Here is a 16,108-nt window from a genome sequence, read left to right as displayed (position 1 = left end):
ACAGGAAGGACTCCACTAGCTTGTCTGTGATAGCAGCCCCAATCATGGTGTGAAGCAGTTGTTGGTTGTCTTCCCAGTAAGCTCAAGAAATTAATCCTGTTCTGAAGACCCTCTCTAATTGCCCCAACGCTACTACATGTGGATTTAGTTAAATTCTACCCTTATTTAATCATGCTTCTGGCACCCTCTCTTGGAATAAGAAGTTAACACCTCTGTTTCAAAGTTGTACTTTTTGTTTACCCTGAATTTATCCCTTGTAACTGCTCAGGGTTGTCTCTAGTTTCTTACATTTCTACAATCACTTTATCTTATTTGTGGACTGCAGGCGTATTTCATTGTAGCCTGAGAAGACCTCTTGTTAGTTTGCCTTAAAAAAGAAGCATTTCCCTTGCTTTACTCACATCATTTGATCCTCTTGGGGCATATAGAAGTGTCCTGTAGCTTCTTTGAGGTAAGATGGCTTAAGTGATGACAATGCATTGTGGTTTTGCAGAGGTTAGGGTGACAGAGTAGGGGTTTGTCATCTTTATTGTTTTTAGGGGAGAAGCAGGTGAAACTGACTTAGGAGGACTTGTGCTGGATGGCATATAGTTTCCTTCCTAATGACATTTATCATCTTGTTTTTTCTTTAGGAAGATTCTACAGGTACTTAGAACAGATTGCTTAGAGCCTGTGACTTTATAGAGAACCATTTGATATTTCCGTAAAGATATTTGCTTCTCAGGATGGTCATCTACCCCTTCACTCAGTTATGTGGCATCTTGCAATCTCCTTAGAGTTGTTGTTGGGCTAGCAATTAATTACCTGAAGGAATGATTAGTATCTGCAAATGGAGACATTTCTGTGCCCTATTTCTTCAACTTGATTTCTAAAAATGTGAAATAAAGTTGGTCTCTGGAATCTCTTCGTTTTATTTCCTCATCCACAGAAGGGCCCATTTAACTAAGCTATTTCCATATCTGTCACTACACATTCCTCAAATACCATGGAGACTCTGTTTTTAAAAGTAATCTTTGGTGCTGGAAATATTAGGAATTTAAATAATGCTTGCTAATTTCCCTTCTACTCCTTGGTTAGATTCTGACTTTCTCAGTGATCTCTGACTAATCCTGGCATCTCTGTTGCAGTGGAACTTAGACCTACTGCAATTTAGAACTACTTGTAATCGTGGCTCAACTTTTTCTTTGGTTATTGTCATTGTATGTCACTTGTAGAGTTGCCTCTCCCTATAACGTTCAAGAGGATGATGATAAAAATGGATGTGCTTTACAAGCATCTGTGCCTTCAGAGCTTGTCATCCAGCAACATAGAATCCCAGCAGCACCCTCAAATTGCGGCTGTCAGTTCACTTCTCCATATTAGTTACGCTGCTTGCAATCCTTGCACAAAACAGATTTCCTCAACCTTGAACGAGTACTTGAATTCACAGGTTATCTTGCAAATTAAATGATGGGGATGTTTAAGTTGGAAAGGCATGAGAGGAGGAGTAAAGGAACTTGCTACTTGAGGGTAGAAAAAAAATAACAGAAATGCTATTCTTGTGCCATTTCCCCTGCCCATCACCCCCATCTTCCCATAGCTGGTAGGACCCAGAAACTCAACCAAACATGATTTCTCCAGGGGCTTTGGGGGCCTGGAAAGTTGGTTTTACAGACTTTCTTTAATAGTCTCTATAAATGAATATTGGCCTGTTAGGATCTAGACGACCTGAGGGTAATTAATCTGCTGAAAGTTTGAGGAAAATTGCATTAAGAGTGCTAAAGGAAAATTAGTGCTATTGAGTTGATCTACCCACAGATATAACCAAGTCTTTTTACTTTGGGGATTGTCTGCCTTTTGGATTTATTCAATTTTTTTTAGAATATCAACTCCAGATTTATCTTTGAAACTTTGGTGATGCACAATGTTTGATTCTGAGCTCAAAATCTTTAAAAGTTATAAAAAGAAGCCTTTTCCCCCTTATTTTAATTCCTTTTCTGCAGCTAAGCATCTGTTCTCTTGTTTGTTCCTAGGACGGTCCAGATTCTGCCAGAGGAAACCGGACAAAGCAGGAGAGTGCGTGGCTATTCAGGCTGTGGTACAGCTTTGACCACAAGTATCCTTTTAAGTGGCTTCCCTATATTTGTGAAACATTAATGATGAAATCCTTTTGCTGAGTTGTCAATGAATGACTTCTGATGAGTAAGGAAAGATATGTGCTTGCTACAGCATAGTCAGTCTTCTCTTGGGACACATGCAATGATCATTCAACCACAGGTAATCCTGGTGAGCATTTCTCTGGCCAGCAGAAATGTTTGCCCATCATTAGGGTAGCTAACTCACAGCCTGCTAGACTCATGTGGTTCTTCAGAGTTTCGTGTCCAAGGAAAATATGACGGGTAGGTAAATTAGTTAATGGTACACAATGAACCATGCTGTGGTCAGGAAGGGAAGTGGAGTATGTGAGGAGGATAATTTCTATTGGCTGACCCAAGTCTGATCCAGGCCCTAACTGATGCAAGTGAAGGGCAGCCTGTGTTCTAGTAGATTCACTTGGTCTCAGGTTAAAATTAAAAACCCAGAATTAAACATCCATGGTGTCTTATACTGACGTAGTGATCAAATGGGCAGGTAGCTTATTTATATATGGTCTTAAGAAAATGTTAAAAAAATGTAATTGAAGTATAAGATACATATAGAAAAGTATACAAATCATAAGTATGCAGTGAAATATAGTAAAATAAACACACTCATTTAACACCAAACAGGTTGAAAAACACAAACACAAAATTAACAGTTGCCTCATGACATAACGTATGTACTACTCCTTTCTCCTCCCCTGAGAGAAAATTGGAGCGAGTTCACAGGAGAGTGATAAAATGCTAAACTGATAAGAAATTGATTGTTATTGGCATTCAGTACTCCACTTTCAACAATGGATAGATCATCCAGACCGAAAATCAGTAAGGAAACATTGGGCTTCAACAACATTTTGGATCAGTGGACCTAACAGACATATATAGAGCATTCCATTTAACAGCTGCAGATACACATTCTTCTCAAGTGCACATGGAACATTCTCCAGGATAGATCATATGTTAGGTCACAAAATAAGTCCTAGTAAATTTAAGAAGATTGAAATTATAATCAAGTATCTTTTCTGACCACAGTGGTTTGCAACTAGAAATCAGTAACAGGAGTAAAACTAGAAAATTCACAAACATGTGAACATTAAACAATACTCCTAAACAAGCAATGGGTCAATGAAGGAATCAGAAGGAAAATCAAAGAAAATATCTTGAAACAAATGAAGATGGAAACACAACATACCAAAATTTGTGGGATGTAGGAAAAGCAGTTTTAAGAGGGAAGTTTATAGTGATAATGCCTAAATTAAGAAAAAAGAATTATCTCAAATAAGCAATATGTTTATACCTCAAGGAACTAGACAAAGAGGAGCAAACTAAGCCTAAAGTTAGCATAAGGAAGGAAATAACAAAAGTCAAAGCAGACATAGGTAAATAGAGACTAGAAAAACATTAGGGAAGGTAAATGAAATGAGTTAGTTTTTTGAAAATACAAAATTGACAAACCTTTGGTTAGACTAAGAATAAAAGAGAGAAAACTAACTCAAAATCAGAAATGAAAGAGGAGATATTACAACTCATACCACAGAAATACAAGGGGTCATAGACTGCTATGAACAATTACACATCAAAAATTGGATAACCTAGCAAAAATGGATAAATTCCTAGAAACATATAACTTATCAAGATTGAAACGTAAATAGAAAATCTGAACAGACCAATAACAAGTAAGGAGATTGAATCAGTAATCAAAAACCTCTGAACATAGAAATCTAGAATGAGATGGCTTCACCAGTGAATTCTACCAACATTTAAAGAAGAATTAATCCCTTCTCAAACTCTTCCAAAATATTGAAGAGTATGGAATATTCCCAAACTCATTTTATGAGGCCAGTATTGCCCTGATATCAAAGCCCAATAAGGACACTAAAAGAAAAGAAAATTGCACTACAAAATAAGTCAATATCTATGAGGAACAGAGATTTAAAAAATCCTTAACACAACTAACTAACTGAATTCCACAACACATTAAAAGGATCATATACCATGATGAAGTGGGATTTATCCCTGGGATGCAAGGATGGTGCAACATATGCAAATCAAGAAATGTGATACACAACAGTAACAAAATGAAAATTAAAACTAAAATGATCATCCCTGTAGATACAGAAAAAGTATTTGATAAAAGTCCAACATTCTTTCATGATAAAAACTCTCAAGAAATTAGGTATAGATGGAATGAAGGTTGCATATGACAAGCTCACAGCTAACATCATATTTAGTACTGAAAACTGGAAGAAGGCAAGGATATACACTCTTACCACTTCTATTAAACTTGGTACTGGAAGTTCTAGCAAGAGCAGTTAGGCAAGAAAAGAAGAAAGGTGTCCAAATCAGAAACGAGAAAGTAGAATCCATATATTAATAATGAAGTACCAAAAAGAGTAAGAAAACAATCCCATTACAATAGCTCAAACACAGTAAGATACTTAGGAATAAATTTTTTTAATATAATTTAATTTTTAAAAAAATATAGTCACTATAACAACATTAAGAATGGTTTTGAGCATCTAGACAATTTATGGAAAAACAAAAAGGACAAGTTATTCATAGTCTTGAAGCAAGGGGCAATGATTTGAGTTTATTTTTTAAATTTTTTATTAAAGTATTATTGATATACACTCTTATAAAGGTTTCACATGAAAAACAATGTGGTTACTGCATTCACCCATAATATCGAGCTCTCTCCATACCTCATGGCACTCACCATCCATCAGTGTAGTACGATGCCACAAAGTCACTAATTGTCTTCTCTGTGCTACACTGTCTTCCCCATGATCCCCCCACACCATGTGTGCCAATCATAATACCCCTCAATCCCCTTCTCCCTCCCTCGCCATCTGCCTTCCCCAACCGCTCCCCTTTGGTAACCGCTAGTTCCTTCTTGGAGTCTGTGAGTCTGCTGCTGTTTTGTTCGTTCAGTTCTGCTTCACTGTTATACTCCACAAATGAAGGAAATCAATTGGTACTTGTCTTTCTCCATCTGGCTTATTTTCACTGAGCATAATATCCTCCAGCTCCATCCATGTTGTTGCAAATGGTAGGATTTGTTTCTTTCTTATGACTGAATAGTATTCCATTGTGTGTATATACCACATCTTTATCCATTCATCTACTGATGGACACTTAGGTTGCTTCCATATCTTGGCTATTGTAAATAGTGCTGTGATAAACATAGGGGTGCAAATGTCTTTTTTAAATCTGATAACTTGTATTCTTTGGGTATATTCCTAGGAATGGAATTCCTGGGTCAAATGGTATTTCTACTTAGTTTTTTGAGGAACCTCCATATTGCTTTCCACAGTGGTTGAGCTAGCTTACATCCCTACCAGCAGTGTAGGAGGGTTCCCCTTTCTCTGCATCCTCACCAACACTTGTTGTTCTTAGTCTTTTCGATACTGGCCATCCTAACTGGTGTGAGGTGATATCTCATTGTGGTTTTTATTCGCATTTCCCTGATAATTAGTGATGTGGAGCATCTTTTCATGTGCCTGTTGGCCATCTGAATTTCTTCTTTGGAGAGTTGTCTGTTCATATCCTCTGCCCACTTTTTAATCGGGTTATTTGCTTTTTGGGTGTTGATGCATGTGAATTCTTTATATATTTTGGATATTAACCCCTTGTCAGATATGTCATTTACAAATACATTCTCCCATACTGTAGGTTGCCTTTTTGTTCTGTTGAAGGTGTCCTTTGCTGTACAGAAGCTTTTTAGTTTGATGTAGCCCAATGTGTTCATTTTTGCTTTTGTTTCCCTTGCCCAAGGAGATGCGTTCAGGAAAAAGTTACTCATGTTTACATTCAGGAGATTTTTGCCTATGTTGTCTTCTAAGAGTTTTATGGTTTCATGACTTACATTCAGGTCTTTAATCCATTCTGGGTTTACTTTTGTATATGGGGTTATACAATAATCCAGTTTCATTCTCTTGCATGTAGCTGTCCAGTTTTGCCAACGTGAGTTGTTGAAGATGCTGTCATTTCTCCATTGTATGTCCATGGCTCCTTTATCTTATATTAATTGACCATATATGGTTGGGTTTATATCAGGGCTCTCTAGTCTGTTCCATTGGTCTATGGGTCTGTTCTTGTGCCAATACCAAATTGTCTTGATTACTATGGCTTTGTAATAGAGCTTGATGTCGGGGAGCATAACCCTCCCAGCTTAATTCTTTCTTTTCAGGATTGCTTTCATTATTTGGGGTCTTTTGTGGTTCCATATGAATTTTAGAACTATTTGTTCTAGTTCATAGAAGAATGCCATTGGTATTTTCAGAGATTACATTGAATCTGTAGATTGCTTTAGGCAGGATGGCCATTTTGACAATATTAATTCTTCCTATCCATGAGCATAGGATGTGTTTTCATTTATTGGTGTCTTCTTTAATTTCTCTCATGACTGTCTTATAGTTTCCACAATATAGGTCTTTCACTTTCTTTGTTAGGTTTATTCCTAGGTATTTTATTCTTTTTGATGCAATTGTGAATGGAATTGTTTTCCTGATTTCTTTTTCTGCTAGTTCATTGTTAGTGTATAGGAATGCAACAGACTTCTGTGTATTTTGTATCCTGCAACTTTGCTGAATTCAGGTATTAGTTCTAGTAGTTTTGGAGTGGATTCTTTAGGGTTTTTAATGTATGATGTCATGTCATCTGCAAACAGTGATAGTTTAACTTCTTCCTTACCAATCTTGATGCCTTTTATTTCTTTGTGTTGTCTGATTGCCGTGGCAAGGACCTCCAAACCTATGTTGAATAAAAGTGTAGAGAGTGGGCATCCTTGTCTTGTTTCCGATCTTAAAGGAAAGGCTTTCAGCTTCTCACTGTTAAGTATAATGTTGGCTGTGGGTTTGTCATATATGGCCTTTATTATGTTGAGGTACTTGCCCTCTATACCCATTTTGTTGAGAGTTTTCATCATGAATGGATGTTGAATTTTGTCGAATGCTTTTTCAGCATCTATGGAGATGATCATGTGGTTTTTGTCCTTTTTGTTGATGTGGTGGTTGATGTTAATGAATTTTCTTATATTCTACCATCCTTGCATCCCTGGAATAAATCATACTTGATCATGATAGATGATCTTTTTGACATATTTTTGAATAAGGTTTGCTAATATTTTGTTGAGTACTTTTGCATCTATGTTCATCAGTGATATTGGTCTGTAATTTTCTTTTTTTGTCGTGTTTTTGCTTGGTTTTAGTATTAGAGTGATGCTGGCTTCATAGAATGAGTTTGGAAGTATTCCCTCCTCTTCTATTTCTTGGAAAACTTTAAGGAGGTTGTGTATTAGGTCTTCACTAAATGTTTGATAATTCAGCAGTGAGACCATGTGGTCCAGCAGTTTTATTCTTAGGTAGTTTTTTGATTACCAATTCAATTTTGTTGCTGGTTAATTGGTCTGTTCAGATTTTCTGTATCTTTCTGGGTCAGCCTTGGAAGGTTGTATTTTTCTAGAATATTGTCCATTTCTTCTAGGTTATCCAGTTTGTTAGCTTACAGTTTTTCTTAGTATTCTCTAATAATTCTTTGTATTTCTGTGGTGTCTGTAGTCATTTTTCCTTTTTCATTTGTGATTCTGTTTATGTGTGTAGACTGTTTTTTTCTTGATAAGTCTGGGTAAGGCTTTATCTATTTTCTTTATTTTCTCAAAGAACTAGCTCCTGCTTTCATTGATTCTTTCTGTTGTTTTATTCTTCTCAATTTTATTTATTTATTCTCTAATCTTTATTATGTTGCCCCTTCTACTTATTTTGAGCCTCATTTGTTCTTGTTTTGTTAATTGTGAATTTAGACTGTTCATATGGGATTGTTCTTCTTTCCTGAGGTAGGCCTGTATTGCAATATACTTCCCTCTTAGCACAGCCTTTCCTGCCTCCCACAGATTTTGCGGTGTTGAATTATTGTTGTCATTTGTCTGCATAGACTGCTTGATCTCTGTTTTTATTTGGTCATTGATCCATTATTTAGAAGCATGTTGTTAAGCCTCCATGTGTTTGTGGGATTTTTCATTTTCTTTGTGTAATTTATTTCTAGTTTCATACCTTTGTGGTCTGAGAAGCTGGTTGGTACAATTTCAATATTTTTGAATTTACTGAGACTCTTTTTGTGGCCTTGTATAGGATCTATTGAAAATGTTCCATGTGCACTTGAGAAGAATGTGTATCTTGGTGCTTTTGGATGGAGTGTTCTTTAGATGTCCATTAGGTCCATCTGTTCTAATGTGTTGTTCAGTGCCTCTGTCTCCTTACTTATATTCTGTTTGGTTGTTCTGTCCTTGGAGTAAGTGGTGTGTTGATGTCTCCTAAAATGAATGCATTGCATTCTATTTCCCCCTTCAATTCTGTTAGTATTTGTTTCACACATGTAGGTGCTCCTGTGTTGGGTGTATAAGTATTTATAATGGTTATATCCTCTTGTTGGACTGACCCCTGTATCATTATGTAATGTCTTTTCTTTGTCTCTTGTGACTTTCTTTGTTTTGAAGTCTATTTTCTCTGATAGAAGTGCTGCAACTCCTGCTTTTCTCTCCCTATTAGTTGCATGAAATATCTTTTTCAATCCCTTCACTTTTAGTCTGTGTATGTCTTTGGGTTTGAAGTTAGTCTCTTGTAGGCAGCATATAGATGGGCCTTATTTTATATCCATTCAGTGACTCTGTGTCTTTTGATTGGTGCATTCAGACCATTTACATTTAGGGTGATTATTGATAGGTATGTACTTATTGCCATTGCATGCTTTAGAGTCCTGGTTTCCAAAGGTTCAAGGGTAATTCCCTTACTATCTAATAATCTAATTTAATTCACTTAGTATGCTATTTACAAACACAACCTAAAGGTTCTTTTTTTCCCCTCCTTTTTCTTTCTCCTCCATTCTTTATATATTAGGTATCATATTCTGTACTCTTTGTCTATCCCTTGACTGACTTTGGGGGTAGTTGATTTGATTTTACATCTGCTTAGTAATTAATTGTTCTACTTTCTTTGCTGTAGTTTATTTCCTCTGGTGACAGATCTTTAGTGTTAGGGACACTTCCATTTAGAGCAGTCCCTCCAAAATACACTGTAGATGTCATTTGTGGGAGGTAAATTCTCTCAGCTTTTGCTTATCTGGAAATTGTTTAATCCCTCCTGCAAATTGAAATGATAATTTTGCCATGTAGAGTATTCTTGGTTCGAGGCCCTTCTGTTTCATTGCCTTAAATATATAACATGCCACTCCCTTCTGGTCTGTAAGGTTTTTGTTGTGGTGTCTCATGATAGCTTGATGGGTTTTCCTTTGTATGTGATCTTTTCTCTCTCTCTAGCTGCTTTTAGAAGTCTGTCCTTATCCTTGATCTTTGCCACTTTAATTACTATATGTCTTGGTGTTGTCTTCTTTGGGTCACTTGTGTTGGGAGGTCTGTGCACCTCCATGGCCTGAGAGTCTGTCTCCTTCCCCAGATTTTAGAAGTTTTCGGCAATTACCTCCTCAAAGACACTTTGTATCCCTTTTTCTCTCTCTTCTTCTTCTGGTATCTCTATAATGCGAATATTGTTCCGTTTGGATGGGTCACACAGTTTTCTCAATATTCTTTCATTCCTAGAGATCCTTTATTCTCTCTTTGCCTCCGCTTCTTTGTATTCCTCTTTTCTAATTTCTATTCCATTTACTGTCTCTTCTACTACATCTAATTTGCTTTTAAATCCCTCCATTGTATATTTCATTTCAGATGTAGAATTTCTCAAAGATTGAGTCTCCATCCTAAATTCGTCCTTTAGTTCTTGAATATTTTTCTTTACCTCCATGAGCATGTTTGTGATTTTTATTTTGAACTCTCTTTCAGGAAGATTCATGAGTTCAGTTTCACTTTGCCCTTTTTCTAGTGTTTGTGGGATTTCTGTTTGAAACAGGTTCCTTTGACATTTCATATTTCTATGTGGCACCATCTAGTGCCCAGAAGGTCTACTCTCTGGAGCTGCTCAGCCCCTGGAGTGATGTCGTGGGTTGCAGGGATGTGGCACTGGTACCTGAGGGGGAGGAAAGAGCTGTTTCCTGCTTCCCAGCTGCTGTGCCTGTCTCCACTGTCAGAACCTGTAGGCTGAGCACAGAGGTGTCAGCCTCTGAGATTTGGTTTGCGTTTGTAACTACCATAGGCTAGGCCTCCCTCTTGCTGGCCCAACTCCAGGGCTGGGTCTGCTGGTTTGCGAGCCTGTGCTGGCAGGATGGGAGAAAGGCCCAGCAGGCTGTGTATCACGGTGGCAGGCCTCAGAGCCAAGTAGCCAGCCAGGGGGATGGAGCACCTGAAGCTCCTGAAAGTTCCCAACCTGCTGGGCAGAGTGCCCCCAGATTATTTTGTCCACCTATCCTTTCTCCTGAACAGCATGCTCTGTGCAATTCTTGCCTCTTTAGCAGCCCTCTAGCTGTTTGGAAGTCTCTCAGACTGCCCGCCTTTCTTTTGTCCCAGAGCAGCCAGATATGGATCCCTGTTTTCCACAAACAGCTGGAATCCAAGTCTCTCCAAGTATTTCACCTGTCTTAGCTTTCCAACCCCACTAATCTCCAGAGCACCATGTAATGTAGGTTCGTGCTCCCAAAGCAGATCTCCATGGCTGGGTGTTCAGCAGCCTTAGGCTTCCCCCCGTCCCTGCTCAGTTTCTCTTCCTCCGCCTGTGAGCTGGGGTCGGGGAAGGGCTTGTGTCCTGCCGGATCAAGGCTTTACCCTGTTTGCTGAGGTCTTCTCTTTTCTCCAGGTGTATGCATTCTGGTGCCGACTTCTTTCCTGTTGTTCTTTTTGGATTAGTTGTATTAACTATATTTTCGTATTATATGTGGTTTTCGGAGGAGTTCTCTGTCTCACCTCTCACATTGCCATCTTTAATCCCCTGTCTCTTAGGAATAAATTTAACCAAGGAAGTAAAGATCTGTATGCTAATACCTAAAAAAGAATCACCAAAAAAAACAACAACCCATACATCAAAAAATAAAAGATTGAAAAAGACACAAGTAAATGGAAAGGTAACTGTGGTCATGGATTGGAAGAGTTAATATTGTAAAACGTCCATACTACCCAAAGTGATCTACAGGTTCATTGCAAAACTAGCAGCCTCCAGAGGGGAAGGATCAGACATTGCATCAACAAATTGAAATGTTAGAATACTGTCGAGCATTACCAGAGCTGTAGGATGAAAAGAAAAAGTCTGTGCCTAGAATTCTGTATCCAAACTGCTTATCAAAAATGAAAAGAAAAAAAGGAGGGTAGCTTTCAGACATTCAAGAATTCAGAAAGTTTAGCACTATGTAGACTGTATAAAAAGGGGAAAAAACACAATAACATAAAGATCAAAGAAAACAAAATTCAACTAAGGGGACAATGCTGAAGAAGCAGCAATTTGGTACAACCCAAAAGAAGTGAAGAAGATGAAAAAATGAAAAGCTGATTATTTAGCAAGACAATTGTTTTCTTGTAACTGAGAAAGTTTAAATGATACTGTATTACATCTACTTTAATAGTGTTCCAACCACTGCTTGGTTACAGTGAATAATATATAATAATTTTTACAAATGCTGCTTAAGGGTTTTTAACATTTAGACTCAATCCATATATGGATGAAGCATAGATTTACTTGTGAATTATAAAATAGAATGCAAATTTAATGTATCTACAGTATAAAATTAATTATAATAAAAATTAGGAGAAAACTTGAAGAGGCAGGAGTATAAATATTAAATTTACCATCCTTCATAGGAGGGCATTAAAAGCCTCTGACTAAAGTTTACAAATCAAGAAATAGAAGGAAAAAATGTATTCTAGTGGTGTATATGTACAATGGAGTACTACTCAACCATAAAAAGAATGAAATATTGCTATTTACGACAATGTGGATGGACCTAGAGGGAATCATGCTAAGTGAAATGAGTCAGACAAAGACAAACACTGCCTGATCTCACTTATATGTGGAATCTGAAAAAAAGGAAACAAATCAAAATCTAGATTCATAGATACAGAGACCAGATTGGTAGTTGCCAAAGGGGAGGGGGGTTGGGGGAAGACAAAAATGGGTGAAGGTGATCTAAAAGTACAAACTTGTAGTTGTAAGTCATGAGGCTGTAATGTACAGCACAGGAATCTAGACAATAATACTGTATTAATTTTGTATGGTGGTAGATGGTAACTAGGCTTATTGAGGCAACTAGTTCACAATGTTTACAAAAGTCGAATCACTATGTTGTATACCTGAAACTAATATAATATTGTATGTCAACTATACTTCAATTAAAAAAGCAGCATTCTGTAAAGTTGTAATTACCAGAACAACTGGGTAGGAGAAAGACTTGATATTTCATTTTTTCCTTCTAGCAATTTGAATATTTAAAAACCTGTATGTAAACATTTTTTCCCCTCTTTTAAAGCAGTTGTCAGAGAGCCTTCTGTATTTGGGGAAGAAGGACCTCATCTTTGGACTGTCCCCAGCTGGGAACTGAAAAGCAGCCTCTGGGTTTCCCCATGACTCTTGCATTAGTCATTCTACAAATCCAGCCGCTGCCAACTTCTGAGCAAGGGCACAAGTTAACTGATAGGCCTGTGGGGTGTTCCCAGGAATACAGTTAGAGGACAGTGGTCAAAGGGGGACTTCTGAAATTGTTCTGTTTATAAAGGTTCTTTTGTGGAGTAATTCCCTCCTAGAGGTATATCCGGGATCTCCCTTTCAGCTCCTATAGAGAAGCTTTTTCTCTCATGTTGCTCTAAATGAAGCCAGGAAGTCTTGGTGCCCAGAGCAGGCATCCTCTTGGGTATAGACGGCTGTGACAAATTCTCGCCTTCCTTAAAGTCTCCTGGCCATTTCTACACTTGAGGTAACCATGATCTCCACCTCTTCCATACTGCTTAGGCTGTGGGGGTCAGAAGTGGTCCCACTCTGTCATAATGTGATTCGAGCTTCATGGTGCTCTGAACCCAGGACTCTGCATTTGGCAGCACAGATACCCACCTGACTAGCTCTGAACTCTCCACATGCTGGCCTCCAAGTTAGCAACAGGGATCTCAACTGAGGGCAAGTCTGCTTCTCAGGGGACATTTGGCAATGTCAGGAGGCATATTTGCCATCACACCAGGGGGAAGTGGGAGGGGACACTACTGGCATCTAGTGGGTAGAGGCCAAGGAGGCTGCTACATGTCCTGCAGTGCTCAAGAGAGCCACACACCAAAGAATGATCTGGCCCCAAAGGGAATGCTGGAGAGTCGAGAGAGAGGTGCAGGCAGAATGAAGAATAGTCCTGTATGGGAAGGTGGGAGATTTAAGCCTGAGTGACCTTAGTGAAAGCATTTCACCTCACCAAGCCTCAGTCTCCTCCCTTGTAGCAGCCCCAGGTTACCTCTCAGGTCCCACGCACCTCTGGCCTTTCCACCCAACATGTGACCTCTGGATAGAGCGCTTTAACAAGAATACTTACACAGACCCAAGGGCTGTGACATCTCCACTCCAGGCACACTATCCTGTTTCCAAGATGTGAGCTGGGTGTGTGTCAAAAGCTTGAATGCTGATTGAAACCAAAATTCTCAGTCAACAAAGGGAGAAGGGTGTTCTAATTAGTCAAATATTCCCTTGGCCTGAAAATTGAGAGTCACCAACTCGAGAGTTAACAGTTAACACTTCAGACTAATGGGACATGGTTTACTCTTTGGTCCAGACTTGCAGAGTACAGGTATTTTCTGTATTATGCTGGTAAAATGGGGGAAAGACACTTTCACGGGTAGAATGCTGGATGATTTAGTGTTTGGGATTTTAAACACATTTTTTTGGGTGTGTGTTTTCTTTGCAGTCATTTTTCCTTAATTCTCTTTTTAAAGTTACTTGAAGCCCATCCTCACGCACAGTGGTCCCCCCTTAACTTCCACTCTCCCAGCCTGGTGTGGCTTGCTCGCTCGCTGTCTGACCAGTCCTCAGGTGTACGATGTAAGTGTGGCATGTCTGGGTTGCATTCCTGCTCACCACGCCAGGGTAGTCTCTTGCCTAAAAAGAAGAAACCTATTGTACTCAAGTCTCCAAATGCATAGATTTTGCTTCTCTATAAGATGATTAGAAATGGCCAACTTATGTATGTTTATATATTTTGCAGTGACAGAGAAATCTTTTACCAGGGCTATAAGGCTCCCCAACATCAGCAGCTGTGGTGTGGCAGAAAACACTAGATAAGGAATCAGACCAGCTGGATTCAAATCCAAGCCCTGGGCCATTTAACTGTACTCTACTTCAGTTTTCTTATCTGTAAAATGGGCTGGCTGAGAGAATTAAAGGATAAGGTATGGAAAGATGCACTGTGAACTAGTGTTTAGCAGATGTAAGGATTATTTTTGTAAAGTTTCTTTATGTTGATGTGGTCAGGTCCTTCCTTTCTATTTGCAGATTCTAGAAATAGACTCAGTACAGTATGAAAAGAATATCCACACTTGTGGATGTCTTAGATTTCTGGCTGACTCTTGAGCTTCTCATCTAGGTTGCAGGCAGAGAGATGGCAAGAGCAGCGGCTACCCATGTAGAAGGACTGGGGGTTCTTCCTCCACCATCCTATTCATATTGTTAGTAACACCCATTCTACTCTAGGAGAAAAGAACTTCTTAAATTTGTTTAGAGCTTTACAGAGACCCTAATGCAGATTTCAGATAACTAGTAAATAACCTGCCCCTTACTTGATCAGCAATGAGAGAGCAGAACACAAAGCCCAGATCTGAGAGAGCAGGGCCCTAACCAGGTAAGTTCTGCTAGGGCTGGCAGCAGGCTCAGACTTGATTGTGGGTGGTATAGAGGGCAAACAGGTGTGGACACCCGGACTGCATGGCTGGGCTGGGGGCTCTGGGGTGGGTAAGAAGGTGGTTCAGAGGGCTAAAGGGCAATCACATCAGGGATGGGGAGACTTGGGCTACAAGAATCCCCCTCTGTGCTGCTGCTGCCTGGGCTGCAGTCCTGCTTAGGGTCTCAGCTCCAGCCATGGTGAGGCCTGCTGCTGAGAGTGGGGGCAGTGAGTATAGTGCTGGACTGGGGTCTGGGCCTGGAATGCACTCTTCGCTGAATGACACACTGTTGTGTGGTTCTCACCCATCACCTAGAGGGTGTTTTGGACCTCAGCAGGTTGATTTGCAAGATATCTACAATGTTCATTATTCATGATTTCCACTACTTTAAACCACTTTGGTTTGATATCCACCTAGTAAACTGTGTTCTCTTTTCTTTGAAAATGACCCCTGGTTATTTAAAATGCACACATTCCCACAACACACTTGTTTGAAGGGGTTTGCAGGGTTATTTCCCTGGCAGCCTTCAGTGGACAGCTAGTTATCTAGTTATACAAGCCTTTAGCTGCGCAAAACTTCTGTTGACCCTGTCATCTAGAATTCAAGGGAGAGGATTGTTTTCATCATCTGCATATAACATCCGTTAAGCTCTGATTTGGAAATCCCTCTCCAGTGGGTTTTACTTTGTCCTTGTTTCTCAGGGACCTTCCCTTGGGGACTATTTGTCTGGGCTTATGAGTTTCATAATGGAATAAGTCAACATCCAGTCTTGCTTTTTCCTGCTGGTGAATTTTGGCCCTGCTTCCCACAGTGAGGGGATCAGAGTGGCCCTGTCACTGGGGCTCCTGTTCCTCTGTGCTCCTGGGCTCGGGGTGGGGGTAGCTCCATTTGCAGAATGACACTCACATTCAGTTGTTTTGGATTCCTCTCTGTCCCTCCAAGGCACCAAACCTTGAAAGAGTAAAATACGTGCCAGGATGGTCTCCCCTTGAAAATTGTGAGCCCAGGGCCCTGGGAGAGGCATTTTGACACAGATGAACAAAAACATAGGAACATGCTAAAACAGGGAACATGATGTAATTTGTTGTTAAGAAAACTATCATAGGGCAGATTGAGTTCAAGACTTGTTAAACAGGAATGGAGGAGAGGAAGTTGGTAAGTGTGGAGTGGAGCGAGTTTTAGAAATTACAGTCTGCCTGTACAGAGGATTCTT

General features: G+C 39.3%; 1 protein-coding gene across 3 annotated transcripts in view; it reads left to right on the top strand.

Moving 5' to 3' along the window:
- SLC9A7 (solute carrier family 9 member A7) overlaps positions 1 to 16,108 on the top strand; it is a 182,757-nt gene that overhangs the window by 163,550 nt on the left and 3,099 nt on the right. For 2 of the 3 annotated variants that reach the window (XM_036907463.2, XM_036907465.2), the window contains 2 exons: positions 2,013 to 2,095; positions 13,954 to 14,059. In XM_036907463.2, the coding sequence (XP_036763358.2) occupies positions 2,013 to 2,095; positions 13,954 to 14,059 (189 nt within the window). The remainder of the gene's footprint in view (positions 1 to 2,012; positions 2,096 to 13,953; positions 14,060 to 16,108) is intronic. The other variant, XM_036907464.2, reaches the window with a different exon arrangement.

This window comes from Manis pentadactyla, chromosome X, assembly GCF_030020395.1.
Source record: "Manis pentadactyla isolate mManPen7 chromosome X, mManPen7.hap1, whole genome shotgun sequence".
Lineage (NCBI taxonomy): Eukaryota > Metazoa > Chordata > Mammalia > Pholidota > Manidae > Manis > Manis pentadactyla.
Note: the sequence above shows the minus strand (reverse complement) of the source record. Positions and strands in the feature narration are given on the sequence as shown.